We start from the raw sequence: 12,354 nt of genomic DNA, 5'->3' as shown, positions 1-12,354 counted from the left end.
AACTCCATCCATTTCTCCACATGGGTGGCAGAGGCCCAAGTCCTTAAGCTATCTTCTGCTATATTCCTAGGCACATTAGCAAGGAGCTGGATCAGAAGTGGAGCAGCAAGGTCTTGACCCCATACTCCCATGTGTGCCACTGGCTTTGTTACAAGCATCGACTTAACCCGCTATGCTACAAACATTGGCCCCTATGTTACATTTTTTGAGTATGCACCTAGGATCCTCTTGTAGAAGCCAGATGCAACTGAAAACAGGTGAAGTCCATAGAATCTGCTAGCATGTATTTATTATTTGATCTCCCTAAGAAATTAATGGAAGTTAAAACAGTATACAGAACAACAGTCATGTTGAGTTGTGCACTACATTCTCTTTCCCCCCACTGGGTCCTTCCTGACCTTAAATCCTTTGGGCTTTTCTTGCCCTACTTTCTCACTGTGCAATCTCTCATTTTATTTTTATTATTGAATTATGTTATCTTATTTTTTGTACAAAGAAATATCAATTTTATTTTTTAACTGAGGAACAAACAGGAAATAAATTCTATATAAAACATTTATAATAGGATCACATGTATCAGATGACTAGTAATAAATCTGAAAACTATAAGCAAGACCTTTAGGGGTTTTTTCTGTTTGTTTGCCTTTTTTTTTTAATTTATTTATTTTACTTGAAAGATCTAAAGAGAAGCAGAGGCAGAGAGAGATAGATGTCTTCCATCCACTGGTTTACTCCCCAAATGGCCACAACAGCTTGAGCTGCAACCGATCCGAAGCCAGGAGCCAGGAGCCTCTTCAGGGTCTCCCATGTGGGTGCAGGGACCCAAGGACTTGGGCCATCTTCTGCTGCTTTCCCAGGCCATAGCAGAGAGCTGGATTGGAAGAGGAGCAGCCAGGATTTGAACTGGCGCCCATATGGGATGCTACGATTGCAGGCAGCAGCTTTACCTGCTACATCACAGTGCCGGCCCCTTGTTTGCCTTTAAATAAAATGTTTTAAATAGTACACAGAAGTATAAAGAAAGGTTGAGCTGTTTTAAAATATGTAGTCACATAGTCACATCAAGTGGTAGGAGTGTTGATCTGCAGATAAAGTGAGCTGTTTCCTATCTCAGTCTTGAGACTGGGTGAATGGTCCTTTCAGGCTAACTCCCGTTCCACCATTACCATCTGCGGCCTTCCCCGATGGTGGAGCAACTGGCCGCTGTAGAAACAAGGCTGGTCCACCATGCCCGCCGACGCCTCACCTGCCACCTGCCCCCTATTTCATCTCAGTCTGCCGTAATTTGTACGGGATTGTCTTCATTATAATCAGATTAAGTCAGTGGCTGCTGTCTGGCTTTTTGGGGTGGGGGTGCTCTGTGTATTCTTGCTTGAATGCAAAGCAGTTGCTAATTATGTATGAGTCTGAGAACATAGTGTTAAGGGTGACTATATCTGAATTAATTGTCATTAGTAATGTCTCATAGTTTATGAACATATTCTCTGCTTGACTAAAAAATCATAAATAGTGAGTTTTTATTTTAAGATCTCAGTGTGAAATAGCTTTGAGAGGACACCTTCGTGTGTCTTAATTTCAGACCTATTACCAGCTGGGTCTCATTCATGCATTGCTTGTCCAGTAGCTAATTATTATTCACATTTTTGCAGCTTAATTGCAACCTCTGTTCTCTCACCAGTGTGAATCCAGTCTTGAATCTGCAGGAGTGATACTGCAGTCAGCAGATCTAGCCCACAACAAAGCAGACCTGTGTTTTGGGCACTGGGGGTAGCTGATGTGGAAGTACATGTTAGTGCCTTTTAGGCGAGAGCAATCAAGATGCCTTTTCTGAGTTGGACTTTCTTGTGTTGTAAAAGGAAAGGCTCATACAAATTTTACTATGCTTGTGTTAGTCGTCGTCTTCATAAAGGAAAACTTAGGCAGTTGGCTTTAATAAACAATTACCTCGATCATTGATTTCACATCGTTCAAGAATACTGTTCATGAAAGTCATGAAGATTTAGTGGAATTTGGAAGAATATTTATTTTCCCTGTTTTGAAGTTGACAATGTCAGAGAAATGATGACTTTTTGGTGACACAAGTCTTTCCAAATTTAAATTGCACTGTGGAAATCATAACTGGAGTAAGTGTAGTAGATCATGGCACATACTCAATTAAATGTGCATTTGCTCAGTTTTTTTCAACAGCTGTTTTGTTACCACTTATTTTTTAAATAAGGACTCCTGTAGAAGTGTGTAACACAATAAAGAGTAGTTTCCGGAGCTGTGTGAAGAGTTTGCTGTGACTCTTGCCATAGGCTGTGAAGGATTTGGAAGGCTCTTAGGCTCAGCCAGTCCAGCTCCCTGAATTTTATGTTTGTGGCAACTCAGGTGAGTTAACCATGACTGAAGAATAAGCTTAGGCGGGGCTCCAGGTACAGCACTGCCATTTAGTAGCTAGTAATTTACCTAATCTCACTAAGCCTCCATTTCCTTGTCTGTGAAATGGGGACAATAATGGGACTTACTCCCGTGGTTGCAAAGATCAGATAAGATTCTACCCCTGGAGCGCTTACTAATGTGGTGCTTGGCACATGTCCACCAGTCTTAGCAGTAAGGTTAGCACCAAGTCTTCAAGTGAATTGAAGGCCAGGCTGGGTGCAACCTCAGCTGCTCTCCCCGGCTCCCCTCTGGCCAGCTCCTGAATTATAGTACAATAAGGAACATTTCAGCACTTTGTACTGGCCGCCACCCCCACCCCACCCCCGTTCTGGTGACAACAAAGCTGCTTTATTTTATGTCCTCTGTTGGGCCCCAGCACCGCCAGCAGTGATGCCCAGTGGCCAGGAAGACAGGCAGTACCCATCTCCACACCTGTGTTTGGGGGTGACTGGCACAGCATAATTAGGAACAAGAGGTTCCTTCCCAAGACACAGGGAGACCCCTGCCCCCAGCCTCTCTGGGTAGGACAGTACCCACAGGCAGGTTTGTGTGTTCCTAGTGTAAGTCCACACACCTATAAAGACCAAAGGAAAGGGTAAACACTTTGTTTTAAAAGTTACTGATGATAAGTATCAACTGGTGGTAAACGGTGGTTAGTTTTGCTGCCAGTTTTAGGGTGGGCCACATAGAATGGTTGGGCTAGGTAATTGCTAAACTAACAAATTTAAATGTCCACCTACTCAAGACTTTGGAATCCAAGAATCGTATCTTGCAATCTGGAAGTTCACAGCCTAGAGCACCCTGTGAAATATAGACATTAACAAGATTAGCATGACCTTATTCAAAGTGATGGCTGATTGTCATTGCCTGTGCCAGCTCGGGGATTTGAACCAGAGATAAACAATGTATTTTAGCTGGCATCATGGCACAGTAATAGGCTAAAGGAGAGAATTATCCAAGAAGTTATGTGGCTTGTCCATGACCAAGCAGTGCTGTGATTAATACATCTCAGTGAAACCGGTGAGCATCTATTGAGGCTCATATGCAGCAAAGTGTTGGCTCACAGGTCATTAAATCTGGCCACTCACTTGACCAAGAAGTTTGGGGGATTTAAGGGAGAGACCCATGGAAATGCAAAGCTATTGTGAAAGAAAGATAGCCTGGAAGAACAGCGGAGTGGCTGTGAAATCGCTGTCTGGTGTAGCTCAGTGTCAGGCGACCACTCAGCGACAGTGGTACAGGGAAAGCTATAGCAGGAGGTAGGATAATCTGAAAAATTAGAGGAAAGACCACAGGGCTGCTAAGACTCTCTCACAGTTGTAGCATCTTGCAAATCTGGGAGAACCCAAGTCTCTTCTCATCTCTTTTTCTCCCCTAAAAAGGAGGACCAACCATTCCCTTCACTTCAGGGGAAGTCTGATTTATAAAGAAGAGGCTTACAGAAATAATGAAAAGTTCGTGTTTCACATACGGTCAAATGACATAGCAGTGACAGCTCTCCAGCCCTCCGGAGCCCCAGGGGCTTCCCTGCGTCCAAGCAGCCGTGCCCCTGTGCCTGCAACAGTGCACAACTCTGTCCGAACCCCTGCAGCGCTTCTCGTCTAGACGCCAGCGTGCCTTCCCTGCCGCTCTGTGTATGTGCTTGTCAATGTCCCACGCCATCGACTGCAGCGGGCAGCGCCATGCCCTCCAGGATCCTGTTGTGCGCAGACTTGCTGTCTCCAGAGTGATGGTCCCCAAACTCCCTCACTCCTTTACCTCTCCCCTCAAACCTGAAGGGCGCCAGCTGTCCTCTGCCTGTGCTGCTGCCACAGGCCCAGCTCTGCCAGGGTACGAATCCACAAAGCTTACTCGACTCACCGTAAATCAACCACTGACTGCACATGGGCTCTCAGCCCTGCCCCAAAGCCCAGCCTCATTTCTCTCCAACCTTGTTTCTCCACATGCTGCATTCACTTCACTAAGCCTCTGAACCCATCAGTCTGTGTCTCTCTCCCTCTCTGTCTCCCCCCATTTGGTCCTGGCACCTGCTTCCAAGACAAAATGGGAGCCCGTGGACAAGAACTGCCCGTCGTTCCCCCAGGACCCTCTCCTGTCCTCCTTGTTAATAGGGGGGCCAGAGGGAGGCCTGCCCACCCTGGCCTTTCCTTCCTATGTTCTTCTTTTAAATGTTTTCCTTTTTTTCAAAAAGCAGAAAGCAAGAGTGACTGAGACAAAGAGATCATGTACCCACCATTCGCCCCCCAAATACCCACAACAGTTAGGGCTGGGACAGGCTGAAGCCAGAGTCTCAGAACTCCATCTGGGTCTCCCACATGGGTGGTAGGGACCCAACTCTTGGAGGGATCACCTTCCTCCCAAGGTGCACAATAGCAGGACACTGGAATTGGAAGTGGATGTGGGACTCCAACCCAGACAGGAGGCAGGTGTCCCAGGTGACACCTTTGTGTCTCTCGGCCTCCCCTTGTCCCTCATCCCCCATCACCTCTGTCCTCTCCCTGCCTCCCAGACTTTGTAGAAGCTAGCCATATGCAGTGCCTGCCTTTGCTTACCTTTCTCACTCCAGACTGGGTCTTTTGCTGGCCTCCAGGAAAGCACCTCCGGCCACCAGAGACTGCCTTGTGTCGTTCAGCCCTCTGGCATCCCCCAGTCCTCACTGTGCCTGACTTCCCAGAGGCATTCCATGCTGCTGTTCCCACTTCCTTCCCCGTGCCTGCTTGTGACTTGTCTTTCTCTCTCACTGCCGGTGCTTCCTTCCTTCAGCCTGAAGCCTTCCCGTCCTCCTCCAGGCTCTTACATGTTGAGGCTCTGCAGAATTGCCCCTGGGCTCTCATTCTGCCTGCTCCCCAGGTCCGTGCCCTCACTCCTGTGGGGAGCTGGTGTCGCACGCACAGACACACAAATTCTTGCCTCCTGCCCCTGCTTCCCCAGGACTTCAGCCCCGTACCCCTACCCTCACCTACCTGACAGCAGCTCAAAACTGAGCTCTTCTAAAATACCAGACTTACCATCTGCCCTGGCATGCCAGCCAGAGCGTTGCCTGCAATGCTTCTGTGTCTTGCCTTGCCTCTCTGGTCCTGTTGATTTTGCTGCGTCAGTATTGCTGGAGTCTGCCGCCTGTTCCCCATGCCCAGTGGCCATGCTCTGTCCCATGGGGCTCCCCAGTACCTTCTCTGCACTTGTCCTGAGCATGCCTTCTTCCTGGAACCCCTCTGCCTCACCTTCTCCTCCCTCCTCCTGCACTCCCTGTGCAGGGAAGCTTCGCCTGTCCCTGCACCTGGTCCCTGCCATGAACATGCTGGCTCACAGGCTGTGGGCGTCTCCCTCCTGACTCTCGCCATTGCTGTAATGCTACCTTCACCCAAGTCTTCTGTTAATATGTCCACCCCTCCAACCTGTAAGCACTATGAGCGTGAAGACTGGCATTTGAGCCACGCTCAGCATGGAGCAGACTGGCAAATACTGCACTGAGGAGGGGATGGCTGGGGAGAATATCCATGATGGAAGCCCTCAGATTGTGCATTCCATTTTGGCTCATTTCTGCTTACTTTCTTTTTAAAGATGTATTTATTTGAAAGGTAGAGCCACCCAGAGAGATCTTGCATCCACTGTTTCCCTCCCACCACTGGTTCCCTCCACCAAAATGGGCACAACAGCCAGGACTAGACCAAGCTGAATCCAGGAACCCTGTCTTGGTCTCCCACATGGGTGCAGGGGCCCAAGCACTTGGGTCATCTTCCACTGCTTCCCAGGCGCATCAGCAGGGGGCTGGATCAGAAGTGGAGCAGCTGGGACTCGAACCTGCACTTTGATAAAAGTTGCTGGTGTATGTAGCACCCACTGCTTGCTTTCTAAAGGAGATACTGTTAAGCAGCAGGTTTGAGCAGCCTGAGAGAGAATCATGGATGTTTAAATAGTCAGTGTTTGATCCTCTTCCACATTGGGTGTGGCTTCCGGTGGCCCCTGAAGCCCAGATGTGACAGTGAGGAATCATTTGGGATGTGCTCTGCAGCCTCTCCCTGTAGGGAACGCAGCAGGTACCTGATTGCTCCTACCTTTTCCTCCCAACCTGCGCTGTCTCTGTTCTCAGTTCAGGTCTCACAAGTGATTCAAGTGCCTGCTTTTCGCTAATCGTGCTTACCGTCAAACGACTTGGGTGTCTGTCCTGAGTCGCCTTTCTGTCTTGCAAACATTGGGTGTTTCAGGTTGACTTTTTCCCGAGGGTGCTCAGGCTCCCTCCCAGCCTGAGCTGGGCACTATCTACCGCTGAGGCGATAGAACGGGGGACCCCACATGATCCTCCAGCACTGCAGCCTCTGCGAGGCGGCAGCTCGACGCGTGCCTGTCCGAGAGAGGCTGCTGTCTGTCTGTTGCCCCCTGGCGTTCTGTCTTTCCTCTCCGGCCACCTTTCTTTTTGCTTTTGACATTCTGTAGCTTCACTACAGCATATCTAAGTAAGCTTTGAATGCTCCGCAGCCGCATTACACTGCTGTGTCAGCCCACCTGCTCATGCCATATCCATCTCACTGCTAGTTTTTGTTTTAGTAGGGTGAAGTCTTGGAAGTAGTCCTTTCTGTCCTGTCCGGGCGCTCGTATTTGGTGGGCGTGAGTCTGTGGGAATGCTGGAGGCCTGGTCCAGGGCAGTTTCCTACAAAGGCCAGCTGCATGTACCTCCACCCGGTGCCGGGGCCACTTTGCAGAGGCTCCTTGGGCTCTGAGTTTCCTGGGGAGCTTTTGGGTGCGCTGCCCGGCCTGCCTCTGGCCCTGGCAGATGTTGCAGTTGGCATCTGTCTCTCAGGCCTGCTTGGTGCTCACTGCATTCCCTGTGGATTAAATGCACTTTGGGGGAAAGGAAGTTGCCTTGGAGATTTGCTTTGTTGTCTGCTAGCCCAGCGATGTGTTTATAACTCGGCTCCATCAAGGCACTCGTTTCTCCAGCTTGTTTGTTGGCTTGTTTTGTTTCTGTGACTCGAGGCTCCTTCAGCGTCCCTTCCACTCTGCTGGAAGTGTGGATCTTTGAAGCGGTTTTCACTGCCAGCAACCAGGGGAGGTGGACTAGCTTAGGGAAGCAAGATGCAAAACTAATGAGCCCAAAAAGAAAGAGCGAGTTGTTCAGGGTCACGTGTCAGAAGCTGTCCCCGCCACTCCCCAGGATGTCAGTGGGACTTGGTTCTGCCTGTGGTCCTCCAGGGCATGTCTTTGTTGCTGTTCTTGGTCGCTGTCGGCCCGTGGCCCTGCTCGTTTAGTCCCAGAGCCCGTGTCTCCCTCCCTAATTGCGCGTGCCCGTCCTGTTAAATTCATGCTCCACCCCAGTGTTCGTTCTTAAGCTTAGCTCCTGGTAGAGACCACATGAACGACAGTGTTATTCTCCGGGTAACCAAAGGTGCGTACTCGCATGGCGTCCATCCATCAACAAATCGCGTCAGTTACTCCAACACGCATTTACCAAATTTCTAAAGCCATCTTTCTCAGGTGGAATTTTCTCCACCGAGGGAAGATATCCTGGACATGTGATCAAAGGGTTTGGGGTTGAGGTTCCCAAGGGGCAGTGAGGAGAGTAGATGGGGGAAGGCAGGGGCAGCTGGTCCCGAGGGGCCATCCTCTGGGGTTCACCCTTTGCTACTGCCACCTGGTGGCCACCGCAGGCCCAGCCTGAGAAGAGAGGGGAGGCAGTGGTGAAAGCTAAGGCAAGAGTGAGGGGGCGGGAAGGTGAGCAGGGAAGCTCCTCTTTCTTCACAGGTTTGAGTCAAGCCCTTCCCACCTAGGTAGTAACAACCCGCGCCATTTATTTTCTGCTTTTCCAGATCAATGAACTGAGCCATGTTCAGATCCCAGTTATGTTGATGCCAGATGACTTCAAAGCCTATTCAAAGATCAAAGTGGACAATCACCTGTTTAACAAGTAAGTGCAAGTGGGACCTGTCCCAGCCATGGCTGCCAGGAGTGTGACTTTTGTGAATTTCAGAACTCGTAATTTTTCTATGGGTGGGAGTAAAGTTTTGCTGATGAAGTTAATCCTGTGATAAACACAACCATCTGTGATTTTCGGAGAAGCAGCAGCAGGTCCTCTGGGATAATATCTCTTTGCCATATGGCATATTGTTCTCTATGAATATCTCATACATTAAAAGTGATATTCTCATTACCATTTAAATTTTTTGAAGCCATAAATGGCTTGGATATTTTAAGCAGTTAGGATCCTCTACTGTCTTATGGAAAACTTTGAAAATGATGACGTTACAAACAGAAGTGACCGCGTCAAGGAATTAGGACCACATCAGAGAATTATGATACATTTTTGTGCAACATAATTGGATGCCACGTTGGCACCAAGCCGCTTTCTCTGTCGTTGGAGTGCTGTTTACAGCGTCATTGGTGGGCGCTTGTTAGGTATGAGGCAGCCCACTAGCAGCCAGAGATGCAGTGCTATAGGGGACCTGGCCCTGCCTTCAGTGAGCTCCCCGTCTGTCTGATGGCTGAAAACTGACAGGTGTGTGGACAGCTGTGCTTCAGTGTGCAGGGTGCACGCATGCGTGCCATCTCCATGTGTGCTTCCACGGGGGAACCGAGGAGGGAGCAGCTCTGAGCCAGCTGAGGGAGCCTCAGAGAAATCCCTCCCACGTGAGGATCAGTGATGAAGTTTCCGAGTGGGGCCCTCATTCTGCCGTAAAGCCAATGTCTTGATTTCTCTCATAATGCTGTTTGGAGGGTGACTTTGAGGGAATTTTCCCCATCCAAATTTGAAATGTGGTATTTATATACAATAGGCTGTGCAAGGCGTGCGGGCGAGCCTTGCTGCGTCAGCTTCACTCAGCAGTAACAGAGTGCACGTGGGGCCTGCTCTGCTGCCCCTGGCCTCTCCCCTCCCTGCACCTTTCCTCTGCCCAGCCTCTTCCCTTCCCGCACTTCTTCCTTGGGCAGTGGCCACTGCATGTGGGCGGGACAAAGAGCCCATACCGTCCCAGCGTGCCTGGGACAGGGAAGACGATGTCACCAATGCCTTCCCAAGTCTCCCAGATCTTACTGGCTCTGTGAAACACCAGGGATCTTCAGAAAGTTCATGGAAAATGTGTTACTATGAAGAAACTGCACATGGATTTCATAAAAGTATTTTGTACCAAAATGAACTTACCTTTCAGTTCCCTTTTTCCATGAACTCTCTCAAGTCCCCTTGTGCACCTGTGGCTTCGGTGGCTCCTGAGCGCCAAGCACGGCTTTGGCAGTGGGACACGAGTCTGGGTAACTCCTTGTCTCCCTGAGCTGTCCTCCACCCTGTGGTCGTTTCAGAGAAAACATGCCGAGCCATTTCAAGTTTAAGGAATACTGCCCCATGGTTTTCCGTAATCTGCGGGAGAGATTCGGAATCGATGACCAGGATTTCCAGGTGAGTTCCCTCTGTGACATTTGCTTCAAACGGGACGTGGCTCTCACCTGCCTCTTGCTCTGTGAAATAGGATGTATACCCATAACAACACAAGCAATTATGCAATAGCCACCCCCCGCTCCCCCCGCCGCACGTAGGAAGTTTGGGTGTTATTTGTGAAGGGGAAAGGGTTCTCCCAGGGACCCTCTGTGCCATGCAGTGTCCACGCACACCTCGGTCCTCTGCCCAGAGAGCGAGCAGGTGAGTCTCACTGGATACTCTCATTGCCAAGCGGAAGCATTCGCCCAGCGCAGCCGCCTCTTGGTTTCTGTGATCAGATGGGTCAGCAGTGTGTGTGAAAAAGTCCCATTTCCTGTCTTTGCACGGGCCACTGAGGAATCTCAGGAGGTGTTTTCTTGCTGCGTTGCTGCTCTTCAAGTTGGCCACCTCTGACTCTCACTGCAGCACTTGGGAAAGGCCAGGGCCCTGCTGTGGCTGTCAGGAACCCCCGTCCTCGGCACAGGCTGTGGAGCATCTTTCTCTTGCCTCCCACGCCTGCCACGTACAAATGCGAGCTGTCGCTTTCCACCCCTACCTGCCTGGTCCTCAGCCCTAACTTCTGAGCATCTGTTTCCGTTTTTAAAATCATTATTCCTAAGAAAGCTCCTGACATGGGTTAGTTACCTGAATTCTTTATCACCAGCCAAGTTTTTTTTTTTTTTTCTTTAAGATTTATTTATTTATTTGAAAGGCAGAGTTACAGAGAGAGGGAGAGAGACTGGGAAGGAGAGGTCTTCCATTCCCTGGCTCACTCCCCAAATGGCTGCAACAGCTGGTGCTGGGCTGGTCCAAAGCCAGAACCGGGAGCTTCTTCCAGGTCTTCCACGTGGGTGCAGAGGCCCAAGCACTTGGGCCATTTTCCAGTGTTTTCCCAGGCGTCTCAGCAAGGATCTGGATTGGAAGTGGAGCAGCCAGGACTCGAACCAGCGCCCATACGGGATGTTCACTTCGCAGACAGAGGCTTTACCTGCCACGCCACAATGCTGGCCCCCCAGATTTTTTTTCAACACCATGGAAATTTTTCAGAACCTAAGTACTAACATCTTTTTAAATCTCATCAAATGCAGCACACATATTCACTAGTTAGCCCTGTACTGGAAATCCTAGTTTATCATGTGTTAATTGCCACGTTGCCACCCTGGGTGACCTTACAAGTTGAGTCCAGGGACAGCTTATCCCCACCCTGATGGAATAGGGTCCCAGAAGCAAACCACATTTAGTACGCGTTCCTGAGGATTTGTGCTCCCACTCCCCAGCCGCCCCCTTGTTGAAAATTTCCAAGAATTTCTCCCATGCTTACTCAGCCATGAGAAGCTGCCGTGTTTGGAAAAGCATTGCTGCCCAGGCTGTGGGGTGACATTCACCCATCGTGGGCTGGGCTGTGGCTTTCACAGAGGTCCAGATCCTGAGCCAGGCTCCCCATGTGTGCCAGAGCCCACCAGGAGGAGTGCAGCAGGCAGGATGTGGGCACCTGCTTTGTTCTGAGATCCATGCCGGAGCCAACACTCAGGTTGGGGCTTAATTTTCAAGAGAGGACTTAGCTCACAATTATGGGCTTGAAATTTACTGCTGAAAAAATAAGTAACTTTTAAAGAAGAATCGTTGGAATAGTAAAAAAGGTTTCTATGAAGTAAAAGTGAATAATCACATATAATTTAAGAACTGTTACCACAGTTGAAGAGACCATATGAAAATGGATTAGACACTGTAAAGGAATTAACAGCAGATAGCTTTGACATTTTAAAATCTCCCCTGTCTGACTCTGATGCCAAACAGGATGTCCTCCCTCTGTCCCTATCTATTTTTTTTTTTTTTAATGAAATGACAGCATTGGGCCAGCGCCGCAGCTCAACAGGCTAATCCTTCACCTTGCGGCGCTGGCACACCGGGTTCTAGTCCCTGTCGGGGTGCCAGAGTCTGTCCCGGTTGCTCTTCTTCCTGTCCAGCTCTCTGCTGTGGCCCAGAAGTGCAGTGGAGGATGGCCCAAGTGCTTGGGCCCTGCACCCCATGGGAGACCAGGAGAAGCACCTGGCTTCTGGCTTCGGATCAGCGCGGTGCGCCAGCCGCAGCACGTCGGCCGCAGCGGCCATTGGAGGGTGAACCAACAGCAAAGGAAGACCTTTCTCTCTGTCTCTCTCACTGTCCACTCTGTCAAAAAAAAAAAAGAAAGAAAGAAAAGAAATGACAGCATTGATGTTTCCCAGAAACTGACCCTCGAGGGCTTGTGCCGTGGTCCCTTGTCAGTGTCCTCAATTCATTACCGAAATGAAGTGCCTCATACTTCCTCTCATCCCCGGTTCTGTTAAAGAGATCCACCGTGATGCCATTGCGTTCCCAGTTGTGCACTGCAGCAGGTGAAAGTGGTTTTCAGCGTTTCCTGAAATGACCAGTTCATTGGCTAAAATTCTAATACGTGAGCCCGTTTTCCTTCCTTGTTTTCCCTCTAAAAACACAACCATGTCATTTGAAAGTTAAGTTCGTGCAAATTGCTGAGTACAGACTTTGAGGAG

The 12,354-nt window shown here is 49.5% G+C and overlaps 1 protein-coding gene across 1 annotated transcript in view; it reads left to right on the top strand.

Moving 5' to 3' along the window:
• Positions 1 to 12,354, top strand: part of PIP4K2A (phosphatidylinositol-5-phosphate 4-kinase type 2 alpha) — a 176,063-nt gene that overhangs the window by 99,326 nt on the left and 64,383 nt on the right. The window contains exons 2-3 of the mRNA XM_002717397.5: positions 8,226 to 8,323; positions 9,709 to 9,805. Of these exons, the coding sequence (XP_002717443.3) occupies positions 8,226 to 8,323; positions 9,709 to 9,805 (195 nt within the window). The remainder of the gene's footprint in view (positions 1 to 8,225; positions 8,324 to 9,708; positions 9,806 to 12,354) is intronic.

This window comes from Oryctolagus cuniculus, chromosome 13 (genome assembly GCF_051225735.1).
Source record: "Oryctolagus cuniculus isolate XC-2025 breed Fujian yellow rabbit chromosome 13, ASM5122573v1, whole genome shotgun sequence".
NCBI classification, from domain to species: Eukaryota; Metazoa; Chordata; class Mammalia; order Lagomorpha; family Leporidae; genus Oryctolagus; species Oryctolagus cuniculus.
Note: the sequence above shows the minus strand (reverse complement) of the source record. Positions and strands in the feature narration are given on the sequence as shown.